At 34.1% G+C, this 15,085-nt stretch overlaps 1 protein-coding gene across 1 annotated transcript; it reads right to left on the bottom strand.

Moving 5' to 3' along the window:
* Window positions 1-1,956: 1,956 nt before the first annotated feature.
* On the bottom strand, window positions 1,957-13,177 carry LOC141847387 (pyruvate kinase 1, cytosolic-like). Its single transcript, XM_074735428.1, has 14 exons — window positions 13,123-13,177; window positions 12,577-12,732; window positions 11,947-12,024; window positions 8,300-8,431; window positions 7,490-7,570; window positions 7,248-7,319; window positions 7,076-7,165; window positions 5,329-5,473; window positions 5,092-5,180; window positions 3,212-3,307; window positions 3,047-3,114; window positions 2,852-2,951; window positions 2,561-2,620; window positions 1,957-2,144 (listed from the first exon to the last, which is right to left on the bottom strand). The coding sequence occupies exons 1-14, from the start codon at window positions 13,141-13,143 to the stop codon at window positions 1,992-1,994; spliced, it is 1,341 nt and encodes a 446-aa protein (XP_074591529.1). The 5' UTR covers window positions 13,144-13,177; the 3' UTR covers window positions 1,957-1,991.
* Window positions 13,178-15,085: the final 1,908 nt, after the last annotated feature.

Here is a 15,085-nt window from a genome sequence, read left to right on the forward strand (position 1 = left end):
GATAAATGATATTATTTGGCATTCTACTTAGGAGGATTAAATTAGAAATGTATGGATAGATATAGATGATCCCTTAGTTTAAGGAAAAATCCTTTTAGATCACAAGAATCATAGGATAACTTGTATGTGTATTAAGATATATTAGACATGAGTGAGATATTAGAATGATGAGTTAAGTTCAAGGTGATGATTTGATGCATCTAAATGAGCTAAGTTTTATCAAATTACATGTATTTTATATTGGCCAATAATGAAAAAAACTATTGTACAAGTCATATATATTTAGCTCATAGATCATGATTGAAAATTAATTTTAAAAAATATTTTTAAATTATTTTAAAAAATCTTGATGAAATCTATATATTGATAGAAATTATTATTGATAATATTGATACAAAATTAGAATGAAGCATTAAAGATTTTAATGATTTTAAATTTTATATAATTCTTTAAAAATAATAGATATTTTCTTAGACAAATATTTTTTTCATGATAATGTTTGATATAAATAATGTTTGTATGAATTTTTATAATTTTTTAAAAATTATAAACTATTTATGTAATTTAAAATTTTGATCTGAAAATTATCAATTAAAAATTGACTATTTCAAAAGAAAAGTTATTATTGTGGTTATCAATCAATTTATATCCGTCAACTAATAATTAGTATTTTAATTAAAATAAAGTTATTTTAGTCGTTTATGCTTACTCCTAAGTATTTTAACTATCTTTATGTTGGGAAAGAATACAATAAATCTGTTATCAAATATGTGGCCCATTGGAGGGACCACAACACTTTAATCCTCAATAAATAGAGATCGACATATACTAGTCATCCAAGAAAGTCCAAAAAATATGAGATCTCTTATGATAAAAAAAATCTCAATCGTAGATAGTTTGATTGAGTATCAATCAACTGATATAATTATCAATCTACGAGAGGTTGCATTCCTTGAAGTTAAGCCGAAAACAATCTCATTTAGATCTAGAGTCAATTAGGAACCGTATCAATATTAAATTAGCTATGGATAAAATCAATCAACTAAATGAATTCTATTTTTAACATCAAATGACAAAAATGGACTAAAAATAAACAGAAAATTTTACAATTGATTGAAGCAATCAACTAATCTATTAGTAAAGTCAGACTAATATATTAGTAATTGAATGGGAGAACAATTCAGGCCAAAATGAAATCAAATAAAAAATTTTATGATTGACTATGAAAGTCAACTCATGAATATCAATTGACTTGGATTGGTGCTAAATTGGATTGTGCCATTGAAGAAAAGTTACAAATGAAATAATCAAATTTTGATAGGGCAAGTGAAGCAATCACTAAAGGTGTTCAATAATCCACTTATCAATGTCATCTAAACTCGAGCATAAACTTATAAAAGTTGATTCCAAAGAAGCTCACTAGAGGGAGCTTGGTGTTCTAAGGTGAACATTATTGTGTTCTAGAGCCTTGAGCTCAGAGAAGAAAGAAATTAATAAGTAAACGAACAAGAACTTCCATTGTTGTAAACATTTCAATATTGCATTTTTTATTATATTCGTGTTTGCTTGTTGTATTGCTTTTGATCAACTCCTCCGAAGGATATCAGAGGACAAAAATAGCACAGCAAAGAGTGATCTACCTTATGAGTCATATATCATGGAATAAAAATTAAAAGTTTCAAACCACATCAATCAGTGTATCAATGTACATTTCTATATACTATGTAAATTCATTTTGTAGACAATAACAAAAAGAAATAAACAAGCATCTATTCATCCCCTCTAGTTGCACACATCAGTACTGCAATAACTCCCTTTCCTCTTCCTCTCTTTTGATAGTTTTCTTAAGTAAACATGAAATGACACTCACAAGCAAAAAGTAACACCATATTAAACAAAGTCGGGTATTGTTTGATTGATAATAAGCCCAATTGGCAAACTCATGCAAAAAAATAGCTCAGCCACCTTCTTCAACTTTGAAAAACACCTCTTCAATCCTCTAACTCAATAATCTTCACTACAGAAGCGTCCCCAACCTTTTGACACACCACAACACGATCATGAGACTTGATCAAACCACAGGTCTTACCATAATCCATTGCCACCTTCAGAATCGACTCGCTGGTTGCACTGGTTGACTCAGCCTGCAGGAACACAAGGCATAAGCTGAGATGTTTGCAAACAAAAAATATGCAGACAAAGTTTGTCAAATAATGCAACTAATTTATTGATATTACCGCAAAACTACCAATACTTTACCTAGTAGATGGTGTATTATTGATATTGGCATAACTTGCCGGCCCAAACTACCTTTATAATATAGCATGGAGCAAGTTTTATGATTAACAGTCAGACTTGTTACCAGAAGCTAGGAAAAATAAGCTATCAAATTTATGCAGCCATCTAATAAAGAAATGGAATCCTTAAAAGAAAAATATTCCTCCCTGCAAGTAAACAGAACTTCTCGCCAGAGGAATACCAGTTTGATTATAAGAAAGTTTCAGTAGAAAAAAATAATAATAACATAATTTGTACAAGAAAGATGAATAAAAATACTTACAGGGTGGTGAGGATCGGCAAGCAAGGGAAAAACACCTCGAACAATGAGAGATTGTTGAGCCTGCCAATATTTTTCACTTCAATTAGTGTTGAGTTAATTATAGTACTAATAATCAATCATCCATTAAACTAATTAAAGATTTCAAAAGGAAACAACACTGATGTATAAAAAAAGTCTGACTTGATAATAGCAAAGGGAAATAAGATTGCCAGGTATCAGTATAGCCTATCTGAAGGCATAATCTGCATTAATAATTTCTTTTTAAAAAAGCATGAAAAGAAGTCCACTAACTTCGAAGGCACCAATCAAACTCCACTTAAGCTGGTTAGTTTTAAGGCGAGGAATGACCACAGATAGCACTGGCATAGTAGGTCTATACTTGGCGATTAACCTATACAAAACATGATAAACACAGAATTTTTTAATGCAGTAATGAACACAAAGGATAAATGAAGATAAACACAGAATTTTTAACGGAAACAGCACCTTGCAGCTCTTCCAGTTGAAGTGAAACAAATAATAACTGAAGCCTTAACTTTAATTGCAGCACGTACCTTGGGAAATAATTATTTCAATATAACTTAAGAGATAAGCATACTTCAATGGGTAAACTTTGTTATGACAGGAATAAGAAAGAATAGTTTAGCATACAGCTGATGAAGCAATGGACTCTAGGTGGGTCATTGGTTCTCCAACATATTTCACAGTTTTCTTGAAGTACAGATCCTGGTTGAATACCTTCTCAGCCTGCAAAGTTAAATTTTATGATTAAAGAAAAAAAAATTAAAAGAACAGGAAGAAGGTAGCAAGAAAGGCGCCGAGTAAATAAACAAACAGAGAAGTTATGATGGATGGATATAATTCAATACAGAGATTTATAAGAGGGTCAATTCAAATTATTTGATAAACTAATTCATCCGAAAGCTAGAAAATCTATGTACACATGGAATAGGGTATTGAATAAGTTAGGTGCACAAAGGAATCTTATAAATTAGTTATTAAAGAACCAAACAGCATAAAGAAATTATAGCACAAACAAAAATGATGAAAATAATAGATAAAACATGAAGGAATTTTAAAAAGTAGTCAGTTGTGAGACCCTAGATGCCCTCATTTGTCCCAACAGCCCAATGTTGCTCCAAATGGTCTCATTTAACTTTGTATCAAAAAGAATCCATTTCGTTCTACATAATAGTATCCTATTCTGGCCAGAAACTGTGTTAAGTTGATCAATTATTGCTACTCTCATAAAGCCAGGCTGATTGAAGGCAGAGGAGAAAGATAAGCTGACAGTATCTCTCCAGCATGGTTCCCTCCTGGCCCAGCAACTATGTTGGCCAACATCTTATTTCAAGTGTTCTAGTTTCCAGTCATTCTAGTTTCAGCTGAAACTTTTTTTTACTAATATATATTATGTCTCTCTTACCTTTTCTCTATTCTTCAAAAATAAAACAATAAGTGTTTAGTTAGTTATATAAGTGGTACTTATGGTTTTAGCTGATCTTCTTAGCTCAGGCTGTTGGATTAATCAGCTATGGAAACTTTTTTTTACTAATATATATTATGGGTAGGAGTCTCTCTTACCTTTTCTCTATTCTTCAAAAATAAAACAATAACTTCTTTTGGACATGCCTATTACATGTTCATCATGATGGCTCATCATGTCATTTAGGTGATGAGGATTGAAGATCAGAGATAGGTGGAGAAGGTGGCCCAGCAATAGCTTTGCCAATGGTAACATGAATTATAATTCCCACTGTAAAAACCAAGATAAGGCTAAATCTATTGTGTAGAACACATTCATGGGCAAACTGGAAGCTCCAGAGGAGATAACCAGCAATGCCTTGATTTTCCCATTTCTTGAGAATGCCCCAATCATAAACCTGCCTATTGCCGGTCCCGCGCTAGAATGGTAAATACCGCCGGTTTCAGGTGGCACGGTACGGCATTTCAAACCTTGGATTGCATAATGGCAAGCAGAGATTCTTTGGACTAGTAGCAGTTTGCTGCTGAAGTTAGCTGGTTCATGTTTGGTTTCCTCTGGCTCAGTGAACCTTCAGAGGATGTGGAATCATTAAGCACAGCTCATGATTAGCTCATTGGTATACTAGTCCAATCATGCAATTGGCATGATTTATTCCTAACTACTCTGTGCTATGTTTTTCATCGGAAGAAGTACTTTGCTATGCTGTTTTGTTTTTGAGTTATTTGTAATGTATCTAACTTCTATGCATAAAATATGTGTCGTGTTCAACAGCAGAAATAAATAGAATATCCTGCTGAAGTTCACACGCATTGCAACCTTTTTGGAACTCAGGAACTGTAGAGCTCCATTACCAACCTAACATGGACGAGTAAACTAAATACAATAAGTTGTGTGAAGTAAGGTCAATGCATACACAACTGCAAGTCCATCACATACATGAAAATGATGATTGGGTATGTGATTTCAGATTGCCCTAACTTAGTTTCTTCTTAGTCTGCCATTAATAAAATACAGATTTCCCTATATAACAGTGTGAAATGCTCACCTCATAACAAATTCTACCAACAGTTGATATAGTCTCAACAGGGTACAATCCTCGAAGTGTTTCAGCACCCAAAAGTATTGCATCACTTCCTGGAAAAAATCAAGTTTCTTTCATCAAAATTTCTTGATAATCTTCATAAAATAAATCAACAAATGCATGCAACCTCAAATTTGGCTCAAAATGCTGCTCAAAGCCATGAACAAAACTAAGAACAATTTCCTAAGAAATAGAATGTACCATCAAGAATTGCATTAGCCACATCAGTTGCTTCTGCACGAGTTGGTCTCAGGTTGTCAGTCATGCTATCAACCACACGAGTAACAACTGCTGGCTTGCCAGCCATGTTACACTTATATACAGCTGCCTTTTGGAACAGAAATACCTGCAAATAAATCTTGGTGATTAGCATGATCAAATGTGCATTAACATGTAGCAAAGGCCAGAAAAATGTGACCATCACTCCATCCATTATCTTAATCAACAGAACAAATAAAACTTCCAAAATCTCTACCTACCATAAGTTTCTGCAGGGTTTATTTCTCTGTTTGCTCAATGAACTGCAGACAAACCCTGAGATCTTGTCACAGTAACCAATGAAAAGGATTTGGTCCTTCAATTTGTATGCATGCATTTCTTTATGAAATTGATGGGATATAGCTAACAACCACCTAAAGTGGTGAATTCTTCCAAATTTCACTCAAAGTTGTGGTATAAGAAGGCACCCTAACACTAATGGGACAACCAATAATAGAGAAGAAAATCCAAAATCTAATGTGATCGATGTGTGTTCCTTAGCTAAAAGGAAAATTTTATAAGATTTTACTGCATGACATATTTATAAATAAAGGGTTCTGCCATAATAAACAAGATAGATGTGTCAGATTGTAGAAAAAAAAATCTTGGTCCCTGTATTGATCAACCAAAAATCTAATGGCAATATGGGATTAGTAGCATCGGTAGATTTGGAATTCATAGTAAAATTCAGTGTTATTTAGTGACTAGTGTATTCAAAAAAGTTCAAAATCCTAACAAATGATGAACAATGTGCTTTACCTATCAGCACTACTTTGTTATAGAATGAAACGAACAAATGGAGCAAGGGGGAACCACAAGGAATTATTTAATAAGAGCAGACATCCATAATAATGGAAGACATTTCTACCTAGTTAAAATCCCAACCTTTTAGAATAAATTGAACTGTATGGAACGAAAAGAGAATCAAATGTATCATCAATCATCAAATATCTTTCTATAAACTTGTATATCTAAGTTTTAAAGAAAGTTTGACTGTTTGGAATATCATGATTTAAAATTTTGAGTCATATCAAAGTTTCGGTTTATGGGCCAAATGATACAATTTCATATCGTATCGTGTTGTCCCGATATGATTTTGGTTCTTTTTAAATATAAAATATATTAAATTATAATATTAAATTACTATAAATACTTATTATTAGGTTAAACTAATATTTTTAAAATTAGGATTAAGTAAAAATTATTTTAGAATTAACTAAAGTCTAGATATAATGATTAGGATATTGAATTTAATTTATTTTAATCGATTGAGGAAATTTTTTCCGATGTATATAAGAAAAGGAATAAAAAAATAAATAGTATTTTTTAAGAAATTAAAATACGAAAAAAGGAGAAAATTAAGAAGGGAAAGAATTAACCATTAAAAAAATAATAGTTAAAAAATTAAATTGAAAAAAAAATAGTTAAAGAAAAAAAATTCGTAGCCTCGTGCAACAATGGACCTCACATAAGGCTGTCACGCGGCTCATGCGAGCCGGCTATGGGCCTCGTGCAAGGCGTCTGCGCTACCACGCAAGGCACCCACACGACCACGGGGCATGCTAGTAACTAGTAACTCAAGTAAGTGGACAACAATGGACAACAACTACCTCATAACTAGTAACTCAAGTAAGTGGATAATAAACGGCAAAAGCAAAAACAATTAGTCACATAATATAAAGCTCCTGACCTTCTCAGGAGGAAGATCCATTCCAAGATTCCCACGTGAAAGAATGATGCCATCTGCTTCTTGTAGAATCTCATCAAAGTGTGTGAGGCCCTGTAACAAAATGAGCAATTCAATTATTAGTTGAAAAGTTTAAATGGCAATGCTCAAGTAATTCTTCTTTATTATGACCAACCTCTATATTCTCAATTTTGGCAAATATTTGAGTTTGGGAAAGATCACTTAGTTCAGACATGAATTGCCGAGCCTGCAGCCAATCTCAACATCAGAGGCTCAGACACTGAGCTTTTTGAATAATGACAAGTTGACCAGAAGATAAGTTAAGCAAGCAACAAAAAGAAGTTAAATTTCATTCTTTAATGCACTCATGAGTGAATACAAGAAGAGGCACAGTTAACTAAATATGAAAGCCCTTACTTGCCGAACATCTTCTGCGTGCCTTGTATAAGATAGTGAAAGGAAATCAATCTTATTGCAAACACCCCATGTACATATCACCTGGAATATTGGACAAGAATCTCTGTAACAGCTAATAAGATATGGCATAATGGTTGACATGAGAAAAGATGAAGCACAAATCCAAGTTAACATTATTTGTTTATTGTTTTGTACTTAAATGCTGGGAGACAGATCAAGGGGAAACTCTCTGAAGAACTAGTAAAATGAACACCTTTATATCCTTTTGGAAGGAACTACCAATATTCAAGCTATGATCAAATAAAGTAAGAATGTAGAAATATTGTACCCTAGTTCAAGTCTTAATCAGATACTTTGGTAATGATACCAATGTGGACACACAGAACAGTACAGCAAATGGCAAAGAAAAAAATGACAAATTATCAGTTACCAAGCAATAATACTTAGTAAAATCAGCACGTATGTACATTATTTGATGAGTGAAAACCGGCACTATTAAAATTGAGAAATTGAATTCAAAAATTATGGGAGTTAATGGCTAGAGGAAAGATCCTTCACTTAGTGTGATGAGCTCAACTGACTGGGAAGACATCATGATAATAAAAGAGACCCATTTGAGCAATGATGCATTTCTTTTCCAAATTCATTCACTAACCACAATCCCTTTTTACTCTATTGATAATTATACACTTGAACTTTTGATGGAAACAATTCCTTATTGCTAAATCTCATAGCTTGGAGGCATATAAGCATATTAATATTCTAATTAATACAATCAAAGTATTGGGATCATGATGATGCTCATCTTACATGTTTATCATTTTCAGTAAGTGTTGGCAAATCAATTCGGATTTGGGAGACATGCAGGGTAAAGAGTGAACCAGCCAAAGTAGCAGAATTTTTAACTCTGCAGACCACATCCTCCCCTTTCAACTCAGCAACCTGAGCAGACATATACAGATAGCAGGTATCAATGCGTTGGAATATCATATAAGAAAGCAAGTAAATGGGCTACAAAGATGAAATTATTTAAAGTTCAACTTAATATTAGTATTTTTCCTGTCATGGTTGTCCAAATTGCAATTGAACCTTAGGATCTTATTCTCTAAATGATGCAGATCTCCAGTAGGAATTTAAAATTTAATGGTATATAATTTACATTTACATAGACATTTTAAAATCTTGCATTAATTAAGACTATTACAATCTAAATTTTTATATATTAATTTTAAATTCTTTTTATTGCAATTAATGGAATTTGATTTATGTAAAGTATCCTACTTGTGTGGTTAGGGCTCTTTGAAGCAACTTTTGGGGCAAAATAACAACTAAAAATCAAGATTGATTCGGCTTGGCTCCAAGCAAGGTGTTTTGGCCTTAATTTGGTTAATTATAGATTTAACCAGGTTGAACTAAAGAGGTTTAGGTCCAATTCTATAGGGGTGGGGTTTGGTTATGTTTATGGATTAGTGTGGGGTTGGATCAAGTGAGATAGGATAAGGAGAGGAAGGGGATGCGCATCCGATCCCATGCACATGAGAAGGATCCGTGTGATCCCCTCTTGAGAAATTTGAATGGGTTCCGCATTACACCACCTCCATCCCAGCGTCTCCCTCACAAAACCTAGATTCTTGTTCACTGACTTGGAAAATCTCCTTCTTTATCAATTTCCAGACCTAGAATCTCCTCTCTGTTGTGATATCTGCAGATTATTTGTAGAAGCAAAAAAATGCAGCCACAGATAGTCATTTTCTCGTGTTATCAATGCCCAAACAACTAAATTGTGCTCCTGTTTTGGGTTCTTTCAACTCCTAGTGAGTAGCCTTGATTTAAACTTTGATTTGGGGTGATTTTGAGATACTTTCCCATAAGAATTTGATGATTTAAGGCCTTCTCTACTACTGGACAGCTGGCTACAAGTTTTTTCAGCAAGTTGTTCTCATATGTTAAGGGCCAAAACATGCAATAGATGAGTTGTTCTAGTAGATATCATACATTTACATCATGTAGGATGGAATCATGTTTGAAATTTCATACGGTACCAGTGAAATGGTCGAAATATATCATTCCTATAAATTACCGAAACTCGATATTACTCGGCATCGACATAATGTCTCCTATGTCCCCTTGGCATGCTAAAATTGAGATAATATTATTATTTTTTTAATTTATCTTCATACAAGATAATGTTAAATCGTAGCATTTTAGATGGAAAACATAGATTGACCTTAACTATAAATTTTGTCAAATATTTTTCTTTTTTTTTATCATCTTTTTCCTTCTTCTACCTCTAAATTTACCATCGGCACCATACATCATGTTCCACTTAAAGACCCAGACACTGACACAGCATGAGATTTCGAGCCCTAGATGAAATAATAATGAATGTTATGCATATTAAGCGATTAGGGAAACCTTGATCTAAGTTCCTAAAGTCATTAGGAATAGCAAGGATTTGAGAAAAATTTATCCATTTCTTTGTTATTAATTAGTGAGTTCTGCTTATCATAAATTATGTTTAATTACATTTTAACAAATCACATTTTGGTGAGTAGATGGCTTACATAATATAGTTTTGTTGTATAAGGGGAATTTTCCCCTAATTTGAGTGTTATCATTGCTAGTGATTGGTTTTAGAATCATCATCAAGTGGATTCACTCTTGCTTGCTTTCTTACATTTACATAAGCATAGAGATGTTGTTATCTTGGTTGATTCATAATTTAATCTAGCTGCCCTTTTATCATCTGATGTTAAAATTATTACTATCCTGTGATTTAAGCATTAGGAACAATGAAAAATTACATGGCATAGGTAACCATTTGACCAAGCAAAATATAGGTTTTATATAGAAATTTAACATGTGTAAACTTAGTGAAATAATGTATATATTTCCATGATATCTTCCTTGCTGAATTCATTTCATTCATAGTGAGTTCCATTATTATCGAGATCTTGATTGTTATCATGTTACTAAATTAGATTATCTTTGAGGGCTAAATTTTCATAATTCATTAATGGTTATAAATAAAAATGTCATGGTATCTTCATATGTATTGAATGGATGTCATGGCATGAAAGTTATGGTTATATAGCAATGTGGTTCATTTTGGTTTCAAACAAAGAAAATGGGTTGGGACGACTAGCCTTGAGGTTGAGGCTTTTAATCCAAATTAATAAGGTTGATACTTTTAGTGTGTCTGATGGAAGCATGATATAGGCGGAAATGATGAGTGTTTAAAGACTAAATGATGAAAGTACAGAAGGTTGATTTATTGTGTCTGCAATTTTGATGGCTAATTTCCTTCTTGTTTCATCTATGCAAACATAAGGGCATAGTACTTACTCCCATGTTATTTAGCCTACAAATTTTCAAGTTTAGCATATTAGAGGTCAAGTTGATTCACGTTGATTCTTGGGTTTGGGTCAAAAATCTTTGTACTGAGATATTTAATTTTCCTTTTGGTATTAATCCAAAGAGAGATATTGTATCTCATGTTTTATTTTCATGTGTAGGTTGTTGCATGGTTTGAAATCTTATACTGTGTTGGGTGAAACGATCAAAATGTATTATTCCGGTAAATTACTGAAACTCGATACCACTCAACACAAACAATATCTCATTCCTATGTTTTATCTCCTTCCTCCTTCAACCTTCAATCCATCACTGATACTATGCATTGAAACGTTGGCATGACACCAAAAGAGTATCGCTCTAATTAAAGACTGAAACTCCGACATGACTTAAGATTTTGAACCTTGGATTGTTGTCTTTATCTTGAACTTGGAATTGCTTTAAATTATGGTAATGGTTCATGATATAGACATTGTCATATTTCACTCTATGGTTGATTCTTTATAGATTTTATATGGTGTTGTGCATAGATGAAGTGTGTGGATGCTATCAGGGAGAGATATTGTCACAGCAAGAGGGATATTTTCCCTCCTTGGATAAGGGTGGGCCCCTTCATGGCAAAAATTAGATCTTGTTTTTCATATTATACCATTTATGGAATACTTTTAGTTACATGATAAATCTTTTAAACTTCCAATTAGATGAATCTGTTACAATCTTTGCCATCATGAAGTTACTAATTGGTGCATAACAATATTGCATCTTAACAATTATATTGCATTGCTTATATGTTTACTAGCCAATAATTTCAATTAAATGTTATGGTATTATAATGATCCAAAGTTTGGAGTGTTAGTTTAAAAAATAAATACTAACTATTGAGATTGATGCATATGATAATTATAAATGCCAAATATAATTTTCAACATTTTTATATTAAATTTTGGGATCTTTTGGTCCTATGTTTGGATGCTATGATTTCATCATGTGTACCTCTCACCATTGTTACACAAGGTTAGAACCATGGTTCCTTCGGCAAATGAGTTATCTTGGCTCATTCAGTAAATGAAAGAATTAGATCATATACTTCTTAAAAGTCATACCTCCAACCAAAGAGAAGTTGTTTCACTTCCAGTGAACAAGTACTGACCAATAAATATTGTGTCACCTGGTTTCACAGCCTGCAAAAACCATAAATTTACTTCTTAAAGACACAATTATGGAGTTCAAACTGCAAGTGTCCTACATATAAAGGGCAGAGACAGATTTTCTGCATGGTATAAACCAAGGAAGCAAGCAAGATGTAACACAATCTTATAATTTCATTGATATTTATAGATTCTTAGATCTTCATATACCTCAAAGAAGCCAGGCAAGATGATACACATCTTATATTTTTGTCAATAGTTTTGATATAGATTCTAATGTCTTCATTCCTTTATTCATACCACAAGTTGTAATTGTTATTAACTTCTCAAAAATTAAATCAATCTACTTTAATCAAGAATATGAGATCCAGAATCATTATAGGTTCTAAGTAGAAGTGTACAAAATACAAAGGATTTAATTTATGTTGAATTCTATAAACTTGCAGGTGAAGAAGATAAAAGGTTCGAGTTTGGTGAAAACTGAGCAATCTGCATGTTAGACAAGTATATGTGCACACAAAGCAACGTTAGATGGGAGCAGCATTTCAAGCAATGTGAACATTGCATGAATAAGAAAATTCCTGCCTTTGGTAATCCACTGAAGTTAACTGGCAGAAGCTGAGGTGAGGCTTCCTTCTCCTGATCTGGTGTCAAAACAACACAGCCATCAGCTTCAAGTGAAATGGCTTTCTCACTTTTATTTACAACCTGCAATTCTGGGCCCACCGTATCCAACATGACCTGCATTTAAGAAATACCTTGTTCTTTACACCACGTTACAAACAGGTGTATTATGGAGAGAAAAAATAGTTAACTGGATGTGAATTCTTCATATAGACAGACAGAGAAAACAAAAACTTATATTTCTCATGCAGACAGGTAATGGCTGTGACAGAATCATTTTTTCTCCAAGGTAGGGCACTAAACAAAAAGTTGGTGTCAGTCAAGCAGTGAGCAGCAGTGATTAAGGAAGGGATGAGGATGGTTTGATTATGCATTTATTTGAGAATTTTCAAACTAAGCGAACCAATAGAGTTTAAAATTTCAAACTGAAATTGGTCCAAATTGAATAGACAAGCTTGGGGAAAAAGGATTCCTTTGAAATTGTGATAGGGAGCTAATGTACTTCACCTCATAGCTTTTGAAAACCATGGAAAGACCTGTGACCTAGCGTAGTCCAATGTAATTCCACCTCCGGGGATGACGGACGGTCTTAGGCATAAGTTGCTACGGCTGTAGTAAATTTTGAAGGCTAGCATAGCAAAATGGTGCTTTAATCCAGAAGAAAGAGAAACGGTAGGAACGAAGATATATAAAGAAAAGAATGAAAACTGACAGCTAGGTGAAGTCCAATTAATTGTGCAAGTAGCAAATCACCGTTAGTCGATTAAGAAAAGAAAAGTTATTGGCTCTCACTAGACCATTGTTGATAGTGGTACAGAGAGCATGATAGCATTGCTTGTGTGAGTGCTACCAGGACTAGCTAGATAGCTCTTCTGGAAGACTTTCCCTCCCCCTTGCGTGTAGTCGGTCTGTTATTGGAACGGGTGATTCCTGTCGTGCACCCCAATTTACTGCACAGTGTGGGTGTCTGGGGATGTTGAGTGCAGATAGTGACCAGGCATCTAGATAGCTCCCTTGAGATCTTTTTTCCTCGCTCCCCACTCACGCGTAGTGGTTTTTTGTGGAGTGTGTCTAGTCATCTTGTTTGGCGCCCCAGTTCATTGTCTGTGTGAGTGTCTGGGGGTGGTGAGTGCAGACAGTGACCATGCATATTATTTGTGATGTGTGTTGCATATGTGCGTGCATTTGTTGGTAGTTTCTCTTACTGTAGTTGTTGATTATTTATTTTAATGCATCTTTGAGTGTGGTTGTTGCACTTATTTGATATATGATTGTTGCATTGTGTGACATTACATACATTAGTTGAAATTTGCATGATGCTTTATATCTGTTATTGACCTTGTTCCTTAAATATCCTTTGGTGAGATTGTATATCATTTGAGATCTATGTTATATATTATGTTATGCACTTCCATTCTAGTATCCACTGGGTATTTTATACTCACCACCCAGACCCTAGGGTTTCCTTTCTTTCTCCCCAAGTAGCAGATAAGGATGTTGTCTTGAAGCTTAGAGTTTTGTTAGACTGTCCCCATCTCACAATAGGAGGAGTTTGATTTCTTTCATGTGTTTAGATTTGTGTTTTGGATTTCTGTAGTTTGGACTTATGTGCGTATACATAGATTTTATCATTGTTGCAATTCCGCTTGTGTAGTTTCTATTTTTGTAGACTTGTGGAGTTTATTGTTGGTTTGATGTTGTGGTTAAACTCGATTGGTTCCTTGTGGTGGTTTACCATATCATGCGTGTGTTGGATATGTAGATGTAGCCGTGTGAGCCTTTATTTGTATAGTTTAGTAGTTAAATACATATGTTGTGTTATTGAGCGACCGTATGCGTCCCATCTTAATATGTATTCAAGAAAAGTTGAATTGTTACAGAGGAGATGCTACCGCAATTTCGGACAGCCGTCTGTCGGGACGTGATACATGTTATAAGTGGGTATAACTTAGTCAAGAAAGTCAAGGTTTGGTCCAGTTAGAAGACCCAACCCGACTCAGTGTCTAACTCCGCTCAGTGTCCAAACTGGCTTAGTACCTGACTTTGCTCAATGTCCAACCCGGCTTAGTGCCCGACTCCGCTCAGTGTCTAAATGGCTTTGCTCCTGATTGATGTTGGGATAGCCTAAATAGTGGTTGACTCCTCAATCAGCTCAGCCTTACCGAGTCTGCACTTCTGACTGCCACCTGAACGACACGTGAAACAGTAAAGTACTCAACCGTAGATCACCTACCCTATTAATACGGCATGGCCTTATACTGTGCCAAGCATGTGCGACAGGACCCTTAACTACTGCGATGATGGGATATTCCCTTTACCATCAATGTGATGCCTCCTTTATATATATACCGCTTCTCGCGGGCGTAAGTACGCGCACATACACAATCCATTGTTTCCACCTTTTTTGCCTTCCTTGTTCTTCCTTATCTTCAACCGACAACTGATTTGAGCATCGGAGTGGTTGAGTCAG

Source organism: Curcuma longa, chromosome 16, assembly GCF_044706935.1.
Source record: "Curcuma longa cultivar G26 ecotype Majalengka, Jawa Barat chromosome 16, ITB_CL_G26_1.1, whole genome shotgun sequence".
NCBI classification, from domain to species: Eukaryota; Viridiplantae; Streptophyta; class Magnoliopsida; order Zingiberales; family Zingiberaceae; genus Curcuma; species Curcuma longa.

Excerpts from the sequence above, each read along its gene's own strand:
- LOC141847387 (XM_074735428.1), bottom strand. The coding sequence starts at position 13,143 with ATGGTTTTCAAAAGCTATGAG. Across the intron at positions 5,181-5,328 it reads GGCTAATGCAATTCTTGATG|GAAGTGATGCAATACTTTTG; the intron begins GTACATTCTATT and ends GATTTTTTCCAG. Across the intron at positions 2,952-3,046 it reads TCAACTGGAAGAGCTGCAAG|GTTAATCGCCAAGTATAGAC; the intron begins GTGCTGTTTCCG and ends TGTTTTGTATAG.